Genomic DNA, 16,733 nt, shown 5'->3' with positions numbered 1-16,733 from the left:
GTTCAACCAGGAGTCAGGATGCATCAGTTGCATACGCCCTAAACAACGTCTTAAACTCAAGAGAGAATGCAGCAGATAAGCATAACAGAAATCCAAAAGGTGTTTTTATGAATTTGGGAACAAATTCACTTTGAAGCAACAGTGTGGAAGAAATTGTAAACCACACATGGAACCTCATCCGAATGGCCAAAAGACTATACTCCAATTGCAGAATAATAATAAGTGCCATTGTGTACAGGAGATCGGTGAGTGACAGCTATTTGCAGAGGATAAATGAATATTAAAGAACAGTGCAATAAACTAGGAGTTGTCTTCATTGATCCCATCAAATTTCTAAGTGCAAAGTGTCTTGCCAAAGATAGTCTACATCTGAATGGGCTGGGCTCAAAAATAATCAGTAAGATGTTCATAGATACTTGCCAGGTCATAAAAAATACGGGAAACCAATAAGTAGTGATGGGGGGCGAAAAAACTTGTGTAATATTAAGAAAGACAAAACCAAACCATTATCTGACAAGAAATGTGCCAAAGCCCCTAGCTAATAGTCAAAGTAGATATGTTATCCACTGGAATATAAATGGTTCAAACACTGATGCTTCAAACAGTGAAAGCTCCAAAATAGATGAATTTGAAATCATTCTGTCAGAATGTGCAAATATTAGAGTTGTTTGTTTAAATGAGCACTGGTTTACTGAGGCACAATTAAAATTTTAAACAAAATACGGAACTTCAAATTAGCAAGTAGCTTTTGCAGAAGAAACAAGTCACATGGAGGCTCACGTATACTTCCACATAGTCATATAAATTATGAGACCAGAAACTGTTTTAATTATTTAAATGAAGAATGTGTGTTTGAGATCTGTTGTGTAGAAATAGCGGACTCGCTAGCAAACGCGACAATAATCTCAATATACAAAGTTCCAGGGACGTCAACAACAGAACTATTCTTTTCTAAGCTTCAAATTATACTAGAAGACCTTTGTAGAGAAAAAAAAAGAAAAAAAAATATTGATATCACATGTGTTAGTAGCTAAGCTTCAAGATTCACTGACTTTGTAAAGAAATATGGTTTCAAATTGAATTTCTTTGAATCTGCTAGAGACAATAGGCAGTCAGCAACCTGTATTGACAGTGTTCTAACAAGTTATGTGTATGAAGATGTGTATAAATTTTGTATAGATCTAGGTATTTCAGATCATTGTGCATTGTTCATTGAGCTGCTATGGACAGACTGGAACATTTCACGTATGAGAAACAATATGAGCAGGAACTTTAGCAAAGAAAACTTGCTAACATTTAGTGAGAAGCTAAAAGAGAAAACATAGCCTTTTGATCATTGTAACTCAAGTGATTGAAAACTTTGAGAAATTCCTAAGTAGTTTTCTTGGTGTCTTTAATAAAATATTTCCACCTAGATGCTGCAGCCATAAAATAACAAATAAATTAAAGTGGATTACCCAGGGCATAAAAATTTCCAGTTTAAGGAAAAGGCAACTGTACAGAGAACTAAAATATAATCTACATCTACATCCATACTCTGCAAGCCATGTGACGGTGTGTGGCGGAGGGTACTTTGAGTACCTCTATCGGTTCTCCCTTCTATTCCAGTCTCGTATTGTTTGTGGAAAGAAGGATATTGATTTCATTAAATATGTCTATAAAACCATATTTAAAAGAGTTGTCAAGGCAGCAAAACAACTGGCAAATAACATGCTAATTTTAAATCATAAAAATAAGACAAAGGTTGTGTGGTCAGGTGTTAAACCCATCTTCTTTCTTTTAGTGTTCAACCCTGAGGTTGGTTTGCAGCAGAGAAGCCTCTCTTCTGTCTGCCTTCCTCTTCATTTCCACATATGTGTTACATCCAACGTCATTCATGATCTGTTGCATGTATGATATCCTTGGTCGCCCCCGCCGATTCCTTCCCTCAACAACTCCTTCTGCTATTGTTCCAATGATGTTGTTGTGTCGTAGGATGTGCCCTACAAGTTTGTCTCTTCTTATTTGGATGTGCCTCCACAGAGATCTGGTTTCCTGTACTCTTTTAAGCACCTCTTCGTTTGTTACTTTGTCTCTCCAGATCATCTTCATCATCCTTCTATAGCACCACATCTCCAGGGCCTCTAGCCATCTTCTCTCTTCTCTTTCAATCATCCAAGTTTCACATCCGTATAGGGTCACACTCCAAACGAAACCTTATTTTCAGACTGATGTTGTTGCTGGTGAGTAAGTTCCTTCTCCGATTAAATGCAATTTTGGTCTTTTGTATTCAGGTTGCAATTTCTTTCCGGCTTCTACCATCTCATGTGATTTTTGCTTCCCTGGTAAGTAAACCTGTTAAACCCTGTAACCAAGAAATTTCAAAAAATTTACATTGAAGGAAATATTATTGTAAGTCCAACTCAAATACCAAAGCACTTAATGAATTCCTTATAAGTATAGCAAAGTCCAGTGTAGATGTAACAGATTATCATAACAAAGTAAATCCCTTTGGCCTAGGTGAAAACTCTGAAAACTGTACAAAATTCTTAAATGTTTCTATGGAGGATGTAGAAAATGCTATTCTAACATTAAGAAACAAAAAATCCGCAGGTTGGGATGGAATACCCAAGTGGTAGACATAAAATTGCAAACCCAGTAGCTCAAATAATAAATCAATGTTTTGAAGACGGGTGTTTCCCAGAGGTTCTGAAATATGCTGTAGTGAAACCATTCTTCAAGAAGGGATCAAGACAGACCATGGGAAATTATTGTCCTGTCTTGATTCTCCCAGTCATATCTAAAATATTTCAAAAACTCGCTGTTGCACAAGTCTGAAACTTCATTGCAAAATACTCTGTTATTCTAAACAATCAATTTGGTATACTCTGTTATTCTAAACAATCAATTTGGTTTTCAACAGTGGAAAAACACCATAGATGTAGTGAACTTTTTTATTGAGAAAGTAAGTGCATCATTAGACAAGAGAAATAAGGTGGCAGGAGTTTTCTGCTACCTCACAAAGGTGTTTGATTCTGTAAACTGTACATTGCTTGTTTACCAACTCGAAAAGTATGGCCTTAGTGGCAGTGCCCTACAATGGGTTAATTCCTAGCTATCAAACAGAAAGCATCTCTTCAAATGGCTTATTTTTCTGACTGGAAAAAAAATATCTCCGGGTGTTCCACAAGGCTCCATATTAGGCCCAGTCATATTTCTCTCTTGTGTTAATGACTTACCATTAAATATCAGCTCCCCATCAGTTCTGTTCGCAGATGATATTTCTGTTTTAGTTGAAGATCAGGATTTGGAAAAAATTCTGAAATCTGTGATCAGGACCCTCAGCACCTTAGAAACTCTGTTTCAGCTAAATGGGTTGAATCTTAACATATCTAATACTCACATGATATAGTTCAAAACCAAACAGTCAAAATGTGAGCAGATTAAGATTGTACACAACAGCCAAGATATAGAAGAACTTGTAGATAAAATTTTGAGCTGGCAGGCACACATTGAATACTTAGCAAACAAACTGAGCAGCTTTGCATTTGCAATGCAAATATTATCAACTGCTGCTGACATGGACCCACAAAAAGTAGCATATGCATTATTAGTTATGGTATTATTCTTTGGGGTAAATCTACAAACATAGTGTGGATACTAAAAATACAGAAAAAAAAATCATTCAAAATATGTGCACTGCAAATCACAAAGAACCGTGTGGACCATTATTTAGCAGACATAAAATATTAACTCTCTATTTCCATACATATATGAGATTATATTTTTATACACTAGATACGAACCATTCGTACATTCACATGACACTAGAAACAAAGAAAATTTTATGCTCCGCATCCGCTACCTCAGACTGTTTGCCAAGGGACCTCAATACATGGGAATGAAAATTTATAATAAATTAAAAGGGAACAAGTTGATGCAGATGAATTTAAGTCCACTTAAAAAAAAAAAAAACTTTATGAGGTGAAGTGTTTTTAATCAGTGGATGAATTAATGCATGACGAACTGGAAATTTGAACTGGATACAATATGTTACATATTCCAAGAAATATCCATATAGTGTTATTATTTATTGTAGTGCTGTTATTTATTATTGAAAAAATCATTGTAACTTTATTATAAATTTTTGATATGTCTCCTATATACAAACCAAATGGATTTCAAATGTTTGTCATGAGATGAATAAAACACAATTCACTTCCTTTTTTTTTTCCAGGTTGTGTTCATTAGTGCCCGTGTTCACCCTGGTGAAACACCATCAAGTTTCGTGTTGAATGGACTTCTCAGCCTCCTGTTAAATCGAGATGATCCAGTTTCTATTCTTTTACGTAAAACATTTGTGTTTAAACTTGTACCAATCTTGAACCCTGATGGTGTTGCAAGAGGACATTATAGAACTGACACACGTGGTGTTAACCTTAACAGGGTATATTTGAATCCATCGCTTACTCTGCATCCATCTATATTTGCTGCTCGCGCACTAATCAGGTACTATCATTTTGGGCAAGAAATCGAAGAAGCACTGTCAGATGCTCCTGTGGCAAGTGTTTGGAGCTGTGCTAATTCATCGTCATCTGATACTATTTTACATGATGAACCAAATGATGAACCACTATCTTCAAGTCCTGAAGATAGGACAGATGCCTCAGAAGATCAAAACAGAGTCTGCACTATAGAAAGTCAGGTATCAGGACTGAGTTTGTATGAAAAGGAAAATGAAACTGTTAATAACGCACCTATTGATAGTAATGTGATATCCTCAGTGAAAGCTGTTTCTGGAAATCTTGAAACTAGTTTTACAAGTGCAGATAATAATGTTTTCTCTGCTGTCTGTGAAACCATATTCAAAAGTGTTGCAAGTGTCTGTGATGGCATTTCGAAGGGTTATACTGCTACTTCAGTAGCTCCAAATATGACGTGTAATCAGAATTTTTCAGATACTTCTTCAAGTGTTGATGAAACAAACACTGCAGGAGCATTATCAAATCTCTTCATCCAGCAGAAAAATTTTGTAGCAGCAGCATCAACAAATGGTGTGAGTTGCTCAGGTGTTTCAGTGACTGTTAGTAAATGTAGTTCTTACACTCCTAGTGTTGCTGCATGTGATGTTTTCTGCAGTGATGATACAGAAAATGGTGCGAGTAATACTGTGTCATTTGTGGGTATAGAGAAAAACTTTAACCCCGAAGATTCTGGGCTTTTCCTGTACATTGATCTCCATGGACATGCTTCAAAGAAAGGTAAAGTAAAAGCTTATATTGAAAAGTTATATGTTATTAAATTACATATTTTCACAAATAAGTATACTTGTGTTGCATGATTTGTCTTATTAAAAATTCATAGTCAGTGTGTCATTAGAAAGTGTAATTTTTTTTCCGTGGTGTACTATAGTCAAATTTATGGAACATTTCATAACTGCCAAATCAATGTGATGATGAAAAACCACATGAATTTAGGCTGCTTCTGCTCAACTAACATGACATAGCTTTGGCCACCATTGTTTCTTCTGTTATCTTTGCTTCATTTTGAAATTCATTGCCATAGCAATCTTTAAACATGATCCTAGTGAGTTACTTAACAAAACCCTGCTTTTGTTGTGTGCTGTCATGGATTCTGATGGTGGTCAGTCATAGATATTACACGAACAACTGTGAGAGACCATTTACAGAATATGTGCTGTCTTAAAGTGCAAAATAGTAAAAGGCTGTCTGATTATAAGTGCTGCTAGAGCTTAGGAACACACTGCAGTAGCTCCAGGAATGTGCCACAGCTGTTGTTTCCAGCCAGCAATACTGAAATTAATATCCCAGCCTTTTTACTGTGTGGTCCATCGTCATTTGTGACACTGACTGTGGTTTAACAAATGTTGATGTTGTATTTTAATCCATGTAGCCAAGTGATTGACATTACATCATTTAATAATTGAGATATTTCGTTATTTGCATAAACATTTCATTTGTTTGTTACTAAAAAATAATTGACTACTGTCAATAGATCACTCATGGCACTGTAGACTAGACAGAATATTTCAGATGCAACTCATAAACTGTGATGTGGTACAACCTCAGAAAAAATAAACATTGTGATAAGAGCTATGACCTCCAGTTTTTAAATTTATGCAGGTAGTGGCAGGGAACAATACTTCCAGGTACAGAGGATGGTTATGTCATTCTCTAAAGGTTTGAACACAACAGTACTTTACTAGCATGGTGAGGTGGTATGTTGTTATGTTCCATCAGCCTTTGAACTGACTTATCCAGCCAGTTGCAGTGGGACTTAACAGTTTAACAGGGGCTCTGAGCGATGGTGCAACTTTGCATGTCACCAGTGAAAGAAGTGATAAATGACAAATTAAAGTCTTAGGACTGGCTGGGGATCGAATCCCAATCCTTTGGATCTGTTGTCTGTCACCTTGTCACTTAACCCCCGAGCCTAGTATTCTACAAAAAGATGCGAAACCAATAGGCAACTTTCATGCAGAACATGCTTAATTTTTCTGTTTCCTGTATCAGTTTTTACAAAACAAATTAACCATATTGGTGTTAAGACTTACAGTACATAGAATTCCTGTTTTCTGTTCAAAGAGAAGATTATTACGCATTTTATAAAATGTTATATTCTTAATTTATGCATTTCCTTGCTTTGAATTATTCTCATCCATTTCCTTATTTGAAAGAGTTAGAATAGATGCACATGCCTAGAGTATATTTTTGGAACTGTTCCTTAATCACCCTGTTGACTGTAATGAGAGCATTTTTCATCAAATAAGATACTTTATGGAATCAGGAAAGAGGAACCCAGATAATGCTTCATACAGTGTTGATTACCATATTTGTAAGTTACACATTTAATGTGCATCAAAAGAAAAGGATTACATGTAATTTATGTAGGTGGCCTTTGAACAGAAAACCTAAAAGATGAAACGTGGAAAACTTTGTTAACCTGAGACAAGCTTGTGATATAGGTATCCTACAGATTATATTAGTTAGAACCGTGGGGAAGGGGGGGGATGAGTTGTCATACTCATCATCTTCTGGCAATGTGTTGAGGTATGAGGATGCTGTGATATTTATACTATTGGAGTGACCCCCTTGCACCTGATTGTGTGACCATGTGCTGTCTGGCTGAACAGCAGGTAGGGAGGGGGGTGGGGTGAGGCTGCAGTGGTGGGGGTAGCGGGTGCTCCATTTGCATCTTTGTGCGGGCATTTCGGCTGTGTGTTAGGAGTTGGACAGTGTTGGTTGCTCTCTCATCGTATTGCTGCCAATGCCAGAGTCTGTGCTGAACTTAGTCCATATCCTTCGTCTCTGTTAACAAGATTTTCGTGAACCCATATTTCAGTGAATTCCTTTATGATGCCATCCTAATAGGCAGTTTCTCAGCAAAGCACCTTGGTCTTGAGACTATGCTCTACTGTCACTGATTTTCCTGTCTGTCCCAGCTGTGCATGCTTGATGGGCCCCTCGCAACAATTCGAAATGCACTGCTGCATTTGCCCAATCTACTGTTGGTCGCATTCACAGGGGATGCTGTATATTTCCAGTACATTCATTTTTACTGGATCTTCCGCAGAGCAAAACCACTCTTTTGACTTCAGTGGTGGTTGAAAGATGGTTTTTATGTTGGATCTTTCAAGTAGCCTCACGATTTTGGCTGAGAGCGGTTCCTGGGACAGAAAGAAAGTGAGTGTCCTGTCTCTTTCTTCCTTTTCCTAGTTCCCGGCATCTTGTATCTTCCTGAATGCCCTAATAAGCTGTGCTTCACTGAACCCATTTTTGTGGAACACTGCCTTCAGGTGCAGCTTGTTTGAGAGGCTTTCTTCATCACAGATGATGTATACTGTACGTATCAGGGTGGTCAGCACTTTCTGCCATTTCACTGAATGGTAGTTGTTCTTGGTACCCAGGTACAGGTCTGTGTGTCTTCTTCCTGTGTACTGAATGGCTTAGTGTACCATCTGCCTTCTTCCTTATTAGTATGTCTAGAAAAGGGAGACAACCATTCTCCTGTACTTCTGTAGTGAAAGCAGTGTTTTCAAACAATGAAAAATCCAGGATGGAATGTAACAATACCAGAGAATGAAAGTTGCTACTCACCATATAGCAGAGATGCTGAGTCACAATAGGCATAACAAAAAGATTCACACAATTATAGCTTCGGCCATTAAGACCTTTGTCAGCAGTAGACACACATTGTGTGAATCTTTTTGTTGTGCCTATCGCGACTCAGCATCTCCACGATATGGTGAGTAGCAAGTTTCCTTCATGGTACTGAAATCATTGTTTTGATGGATGCCATTAAGGTGGACCAGAAACTCGTCCACTGTCTGTCGAGCATACTCCCTTACCACAAACGTATCGTCAACACAGTGGAATAAATGCTTGGGTTTCCAGTGAGTGATTTGAAGAGCCACCTCCTCAATGTGTTTCATGTAGATGTTTGCTGTTTCTGGAGCTAGTGGGGATTCCATGGTCGCTTCATTCATCTGTTCATAAAACTCTTCATTACACACTTAAAGTGGGTGGCCATCAGTGCATTTACAACAGAATTTAACTATTCGTGGCTCAGAATGTTGAGATAGCAGTGCCATGTAGTCTTGCCGAGGAACTGTCATGAATATCATAGTAATGTTGAAACATTGCTTTCACTATGGAAATACACTCCTGGAAATGGAAAAAAGAACACATTGACACCGGTGTGTCAGACCCACCATACTTGCTCCGGACACTGCGAGAGGGCTGTACAAGCAATGATCACACGCACGGCACAGCGGACACACCAGGAACCGCGGTGTTGGCCGTCGAATGGCGCTAGCTGCGCAGCATTTGTGCACCGCCGCCGTCAGTGTCAGCCAGTTTGCCATGGCATACGGAGCTCCATCGCAGTCTTTAACACTGGTAGCATGCCGCGACAGCGTGGACGTGAACCGTATGTGCAGTTGACGGACTTTGAGCGAGGGCGTATAGTGGGCATGCGGGAGGCCGGGTGAACGTACTGCCGAATTGCTCAACACGTGGGGCGTGAGGTCTCCACAGTACATCGATGTTGTCGCCAGTGGTCGGCGGAAGGTGCACGTGCCCGTCGACCTGGGACCGGACCGCAGCGACGCATGGATGCACGCCAAGACCGTAGGATCCTACGCAGTGCCGTAGGGGACCGCACCGCCACTTCCCAGCAAATTAGGGACAGTGTTGCTCCTGGGGTATCGGCGAGGACCATTCGCAACCGTCTCCATGAAGCTGGGCTACGGTCCCGCACACCGTTAGGTCGTCTTCCGCTCACGCCCCAACATCGTGCAGCCCGCCTCCAGTGGTGTCGCGACAGGCGTGAATGGAGGGACGAATGGAGACGTGTCGTCTTCAGCGATGAGAGTCGCTTCTGCCTTGGTGCCAATGATGGTCGTATGCGTGTTTGGCGCCGTGCAGGTGAGCGCCACAATCAGGACTGCATACGACCGAGGCACACAGGGCCAACACCCGGCATCATGGTGTGGGGAGCGATCTCCTACACTGGCCGTACACCACTGGTGATCGTCGAGGGGACACTGAATAGTGCACGGTACATCCAAACCGTCATCGAACCCATCGTTCTACCATTCCTAGACCGGCAAGGGAACTTGCTGTTCCAACAGGACAATGCACGTCCGCATGTATCCCGTGCCACACAACGTGCTCTAGAAGGTGTAAGTCAACTACCCTGGCCAGCAAGATCTCCGGATCTGTCCCCCATTGAGCATGTTTGGGACTGGATGAAGCGTCGTCTCACGCGGTCTGCACGTCCAGCACGAACGCTGGTCCAACTGAGGCGCCAGGTGGAAATGGCATGGCAAGCCGTTCCACAGGACTACATCCAGCATCTCTACGATCGTCTCCATGGGAGAATAGCAGCCTGCATTGCTGCGAAAGGTGGATATACACTGTACTAGTGCCGACATTGTGCATGCTCTGTTGCCTGTGTCTATGTGCCTGTGGTTCTGTCAGTGTGATCATGTGATGTATCTGACCCCAGGAATGTGTCAATAAAGTTTCCCCTTCCTGGGACAATGAATTCACGGTGTTCTTATTTCAATTTCCAGGAGTGTATTTTACCCAAGAGGACGCCATCATCATTTAATCATACAGTAAAGCTGCATGCCCTTGGGAAAAATTACGGCTGTAGTTTCCACTTGCTTTCAGCTGTTCGCAGTACCAGAACAGCAAGGCCATTTTGGTTAGTGTTACAAGGCCAGATCAGTCAATCATCCAGACTGTTGCCCCTGCAACTCCTGAAAAGGCTGCTGCCCCTCTTCAGGAACCACACATTTGTCTGGCCTCTCAACAGATACACCTCCATTGTGGTTGCACCTACGGTACAGCTATCTGTATCGTTGAGGCACGCAAGCCTCCCCACCAACAGCAGGGTCCATGGTTCATGGGGGGATTGGAGCGTGGAATGTCAGATCCCTTAATCGAGCAGGTAGGTTAGAAAATTTAAAAAGGGAAATGGATAGGTTAAAGTTAGATATAGTGGGAATTAGTGAAATTCGGTGGCAGGAGGAACAAGACTTCTGGTCAGGTGAATACAGGGTTATAAATACAAAATCAAATAGGGGTAATGCTGGAGTAGGTTTAATAATGAATAAAGAAATAGGAGTATGGGTAAGCTACTACAATCAGCATAGTGAACGCATTATTCTGGCCAAGATAGACATGAAGCCCACACCTTCTACAGTAGTACAAGTTTATATGCCAACTAGCTCTGCAGATGACGAAGAAATTGATGAAATGTATGATGAGATAAAAGAGATTATTCCGGTAGCGAAGGGAGACAAAAATTTAATAGTCATGGGTGACTGGAATTCGATAGTAGGAAAAGGAACAGAAGGAAATGTAGTAGGTGAATATGGAATGGGATTAAGGAATGAGAGAGGAAACTGCCTGGTAAAATTATGCACAGAGCATAACTTAATCATAGCTAACACTTGGTTCAAGAATCATAAAAGAAGGTTGTACACATGGGAGAAGCCTGGAGATACTGAAAGGCTTCAGATAGATTATATAATGGTAAGACAGAGATTTAGGAACCAGGTTTTAAATTGTAAGACATTTCCAGGGGCAGATGTGGACTCTGACCACAATCTATTGGTTATGAACTGTAGATTAAAACTGAAGAAACTGCAAAAAGGTGGGAATTTAAGGAGATGGGACCTGGATAAACTGAAAGAATCAGATGTTGTAGAGAGCTTCAGGGAGAGCATTAGGGAACGACTGACAAGAATGGGGGAAAGAAATACAGTAGAAGAAGAATGGGGGAAAGAAATACAGTAGAAGAAGAATGGGTAGCTTTGAGAGATGAAATAGTGAAGGCAGCAGAGGATCAAGTAGGTAGAAAGACGAGGGCTAGTAGAAATCCTTGGGTAACAGAAGAGATACTGAATTTAATTGACGAAAGGAGAAAATACAAAAATGCAGTAAATGAAGCAGGCAAAAAGGAATGCAAACGTCTAAAAAATGATATCAACAGGAAGTGCAAAATGGCTAGGCAGGGATGGCTAGAGGACAAATGTAAGGATGTAGAGGCTTATCTCACTAGGGGTAAGATAGATACTGCCTACAGGAAAATTAAAGAGACCTTTGGAGAAAGGAGAACCACTTGTATGAATATCAAGAGCTTTGATGGAAACCCAGTTCTAGGCAAAGAAGGGAAAGCAGAAAGGTGGAAGGAGTATATAGAGGGTCTATACAAGGGTGATGTACTTGAGGACAATATTATGAAAATCGAAGAGGATGTAGATGAAGATGAAATGGGAGATATGATACTGCGTGAAGAGTTTAACAGAGCACTGAAAGACCTGAGTCGAAACAAGGCCCCCGGAGTAGACAACATTCCATTAGAACTACTGACAGCCTTGGGAGAGCCAATCCTGACAAAACTCTACCATCTGGTGAGCAAGATGTATGAGACAGGCGAAATGCTCTTGATATTCATACAAGTGGTTCTCCTTTCTCCAAAGGTCTCTTTAATTGTTTTCTCTAATGCTGCAGTTAGTCAGGTAGGTAGGAGGCTTAGAGATTCCTTGTAAGCACACCTTAGCAATGGCACTGGATAAGCCATCCGTCCATTTCTTTCTTTAGCATACATATTGTCTTGCATACTTCCTGCTCATTTACTTCCATAAATTCAAATTCGGTACACAGAACGTCGTGGCATGGGGTGTACCTATGCATCTGTAATAGGGGTTGATTGGTCAACAGAAATGATGTAGTTATTAAAAATATTGCACACGGTATCTCTCTCTCTCTCTCTCTCTCTCTCTCTCTCTTTCTTTCTTTTTTTTAACTATCATGTCTATGTAACTATCATGGTTCCATGTTCGTCTTATTGGTATCTTATAATACTTGTCTGTTAGCTCCCAAAATGCTTATGTTGTCAGTCAGTTCTGTTGCTTTGCTGTTGACCTGTTTCCTTAGGTTAACAATTTGTTTTAAAACTTTGCTTTGCCTGATTGTATTTTTACTTAAAAACCTGCACATTAGTGGCTTTGTAAAACAGGTTTAGATCATGTATACTCTGCCTCAGGTTAATAAAATTTGGTGGGAATTTTAGTCTAACATTACTTCCTTTTGGCAGTATTTAGCTATCTTATGGATTTCTCTGACTGGACAGCAGTATTCATAATGATTCAACAGGGTTGAGTAGAACTCACTCCATTTGTCATCAGACCATTTCACCACATTCACAGAATCCCATTTCTCATTTGCTAACTTGTGTTTAAGGACATTAATGTTTGAGTTATTTTTGACACAGCTAAATTTACCTACTCTTATCACCTGACAAAAGTGGCCAGAATAATGAAAATCTGTTATTGTAGTTTAACTTATCTATACAATCATTGATTATGGCATAAGCTGTTGTAGTGGAGCATTTGTCCATCACTCTGGTGGCAGAGCTTACTATATTTGAAAGATTGCGTGAGCTTAATGTATCACTGAGCTTCAAGTTTACTGTACTATTTGAACTTACATCTATATTAAAGTCACTTAATATAATGAGGCCATTAGGACCAGCCTGACCAACTATACTATCAAGTGTATCCATAAACAAAGTTATGGCAGCATTTGGTGGCCAATGTACCCCAGTCACTTATGCTTCTGTGACTTAAGATCACTACTATTGAGCACTATGCCTGTCATTTTGATTGCTTCTTCTTTGGTGTGGTGTTCGAGAAGAGAAATTTTTTTAACTGCTATGTCCTTAATAACAAAAATTGCCACATACCGCCTTCATGGTTTTGCCTGCTAACTGTTTGCTAATAAATAACTCTCTAATCTACAATATATTATTTCACTGGATTTTAGTCTACGTTCACTTCTAAGTAATACATTACCATTTTCTTCCTGTTATGACATCTTTACCTCTCACCTTGTGCAATCATTGTGACACAGTGCATACCAATGTACTACCTTTGATGTTCTTCTCTCTCTGCCACTTCTCCATTTATCATTCTCCTCCTCACCCTCACACAGATGGGTCCATCTTAATAGGGGACTGATGACCTCAGATGTTAAGTCCCATAGTGCTTAGAGCCATTTGAACCATCCATCTCAACCTGTGGCCTGAGTGACCTGCCCTCTTCTTTCTAACTGTCCCTATTCTATAATCCTTAGTTTAGGATAGTTTTTTGTACTTCTAAATGTGTCTATTCTCACTACTTAGAATTTTGCGTCTGGAAGGAAGTATTGGGCAGCCGTTCTGTCTTGCAATGTTCAGCTGTCAAGACATAGCACATGCAGGGCTTGGAGATTGCACTTTGTGTCCAGCATTCTCAGCCATGGAAACAGTAACTTCTTCAACAATCTGTGGCACAGTTGGCTGTTGGCCTCTCCCAGGAACAGATCCCAAGTCGCTATTTAATTTGAACTTCTGAATCATGTTGTTTAACCCCAGTATTGAAAGAGGACCTCTGTATTCCTTTAATGCACTGATACCCATGAAGAATAGCAGCACTAATGCTGTTGTTATGATGAAACAGATTTATGTGTAAATCCCTGCTCACCTTGTCCGTGCGGTTCTAGGCGCTGCAGTCCGGAACCGCGGGACTGCTACGGTCGCAGGTTCGAATCCTGCCCGGGCATGGATGTGTGTGATGTCCTTAGGTTAGTTAGGTTTAAGTAGTTCTAAGTTCTAGGAAACTGATGACCTAAGATGTTAAGTCCCATAGTGCTCAGAGCCATTTGAACCATCACCTTGTCCAGATCCCAGTTGACTGACTGCATCTAAAATGCACACTGATGCTTATGTTCCAACCCTACGTTGCTGTACTAGTACTGGCTCCAAACAGCAAGTCGTGACTCTAACACTATTAACAACAGAAATCCTACAACATACAGTCTGAACATCATTCCTATAAATTGGGTACCATTACGGTAAACAGTTTTTCATCATCACTGGTTCACGTAGCAAATTTTAATTATAACCACCCTGTATGCTCTACTTTTGTTAAGAGACTGAGCCTGTGGAAAATGGGAAGAGGAAATCAATGTCTTTTGTGATCTTCATAGTTGTGTATGACTGTTGTTCTTGTATGGTTAATATTGGAGGTCATAAGGCGTAAAGTAAGAAGGAAATAAAATATTCTAAATTTTTTTGTCGTTATGACAAGTTACACATAGTGAATCCCTCCCTATTCGAATTCCACCTACCATTCCTGAAGATTTACAATGTGAGAGCAGCCCTGAAAATGAATGTGATGATACTGATAATTACAAGCCAGAAAAAGACTCTGCACCAGATTTATTTCATCAAAACAAACTAAATGATTTAACTCATGACTTAAATCTGACAAAAGATGCCACCTAATTGCTTGTGTTAGTACTGAAATGCAAAACATCTTCTACTACCTGGAGCATCATTCATTTGGCACAGGAACCGAGAAAAGGAATTAATAAAAACGATGAGAACCTTATGGTATTTAGTTGTGTTGTTGAAGTTTTATTGACCTCCTTTAATGTCACTTATGGTCCAAGTCATTGGATGTTGTTTGTAGAGTCATCAAGATGTAGCCTGAAAGGTGTACTTTTGCATTATGAAAATTTATTTGCCTCAGTATCTGATGCCACCATATACACACCACACCATAAAGGTGCATAAAGACATCAAAGCTGTGTTGAAATGCATGAACTATGAAAAACATTTGTGGACAACATATGGGAATTTGAAATTAGTTGGCTTGTTATTTGGTCAACAATCTGGCTACACAAAAATGCTGTATTTCATTTGTGAGTGGGACAGCCAAGCCAAAGACAAGCATAGAAAGAAAAACAGTTCACAAAAGCAGTTCCAAAAGATGGAGACTGCATCCTGTACTTGGTAATATAATTTCCCAGATTATCTTATGATAAACTGAATCTTTGTGGGGCCACAGATCAGAAATTTTAATGAAAGGCAGTTTTTGAAGGTACAGATGAATCCATTGGGAAAAGAGCTTGGATTTCGATTGAAGAAGTTGTGCTCAACTTTTTGGGCAACAATAAACATCCAAATTATAAAACTATGGTCAAAAAAATGTTGTGGAGTTTCATGAAATTAGGATGTGACATGAGTGTGAAGCTTCATTTTCTCCATTCACTTATCAAATTTTTCCCTGAAAACTCTGGCAATGTCAGTGAAGAACAAGGGGAACCATTCTACAAGGACATCAAGGAGATGGAAAAAGATCCAGGGAAGGTGGCCTGCAAACATGATGGCTGACTACTGTTTTATTCTAAAGAGAGATGGCACTGATGAAAAGAGACAATCAAGGAGGAGACGTTTCACCCCTTATCTACTCTACTGCAGTGCATAGTGATTGTATACAAGATTATGAAGTAAATAACTTAGTTTTAATCTTATGTAAAAAAATTCCCTGTTGAAAAAAAGAAGTGTTTTCAGCTCAAACTTCAGATGTGATTGATAGAAAAATCTGGTGTGATACAGAATAACCAAAGTTAGATATGAAATCAGAATGAAAAATACTTTAAATATTATCTGATAGTCATAAAAGATCATTCCAAAATTTTTAAAGTGCATCATAGTATTATGTTGCAAAGTTATGAGATAACATCAGGACAAATAAACTTATATATCATGAAAACACTCATACTCTTTGTATAAACTATGTATATTTCTTTGTTCTGAACCTAGTGGTAGTTGTTTAATTTTTCACAAAAAAAGGCTATGAGCTTAACAGTAATAAGTTATAAATCATTCCAGGCAAATGCCAAGACTGTTTGTCATAGGCAGGCTCAAGCTTATCAAAACTGAAATGATGAAAGGTTGTAAGTAGCTTAGTAAACTTTAATTAAAAGTTAGTAAGGTGTTGACATCCTAAGAAAATGTTTTTATTTTATACAATACTTGTACATTTACTTTGTGTGTTTCCATCTTTATTAGTATTACAACATTCTCTTGTAGAACAATAAAGACAGACAAAAGGTATAACTTCAGTCAAGAACTGTGTTACAAGCTCAACGGTAGTGAAGGAGGTGAGGGCGCACACCAGGTTTTGGAACCAATAGTGGTGTTATTCAGAGTAGAGATGGCAAGATGAAAAAAAGGAAATCTGAACATACTAATGTAGAGAATAAAGAGTAAATACACTCAGGGGTGCCTTAGGAAGAGAAATAAGAATGGGAAGGGGAGAAATACCAAATCCTTGTTCTTTTTCTTATTTCTCTATCCTGTGTGGAAGGACAGTTGTAAGTTATCAAACATAA

General features: G+C 39.4%; 1 protein-coding gene across 2 annotated transcripts in view; it reads left to right on the top strand.

Moving 5' to 3' along the window:
* LOC124612538 (cytosolic carboxypeptidase-like protein 5) overlaps window positions 1–16,733 on the top strand; it is a 174,620-nt gene that overhangs the window by 97,647 nt on the left and 60,240 nt on the right. For both annotated transcript variants that reach the window (XM_047140811.1, XM_047140819.1), the window contains exon 7: window positions 4,217–5,240. In XM_047140811.1, coding sequence (XP_046996767.1) covers window positions 4,217–5,240 — 1,024 coding nt within the window. The remainder of the gene's footprint in view (window positions 1–4,216; window positions 5,241–16,733) is intronic.

Source organism: Schistocerca americana, chromosome 1 (assembly GCF_021461395.2).
Source record: "Schistocerca americana isolate TAMUIC-IGC-003095 chromosome 1, iqSchAmer2.1, whole genome shotgun sequence".
NCBI lineage: Eukaryota > Metazoa > Arthropoda > Insecta > Orthoptera > Acrididae > Schistocerca > Schistocerca americana.
This window is presented reverse-complemented; position numbering and strand designations above follow the sequence as displayed.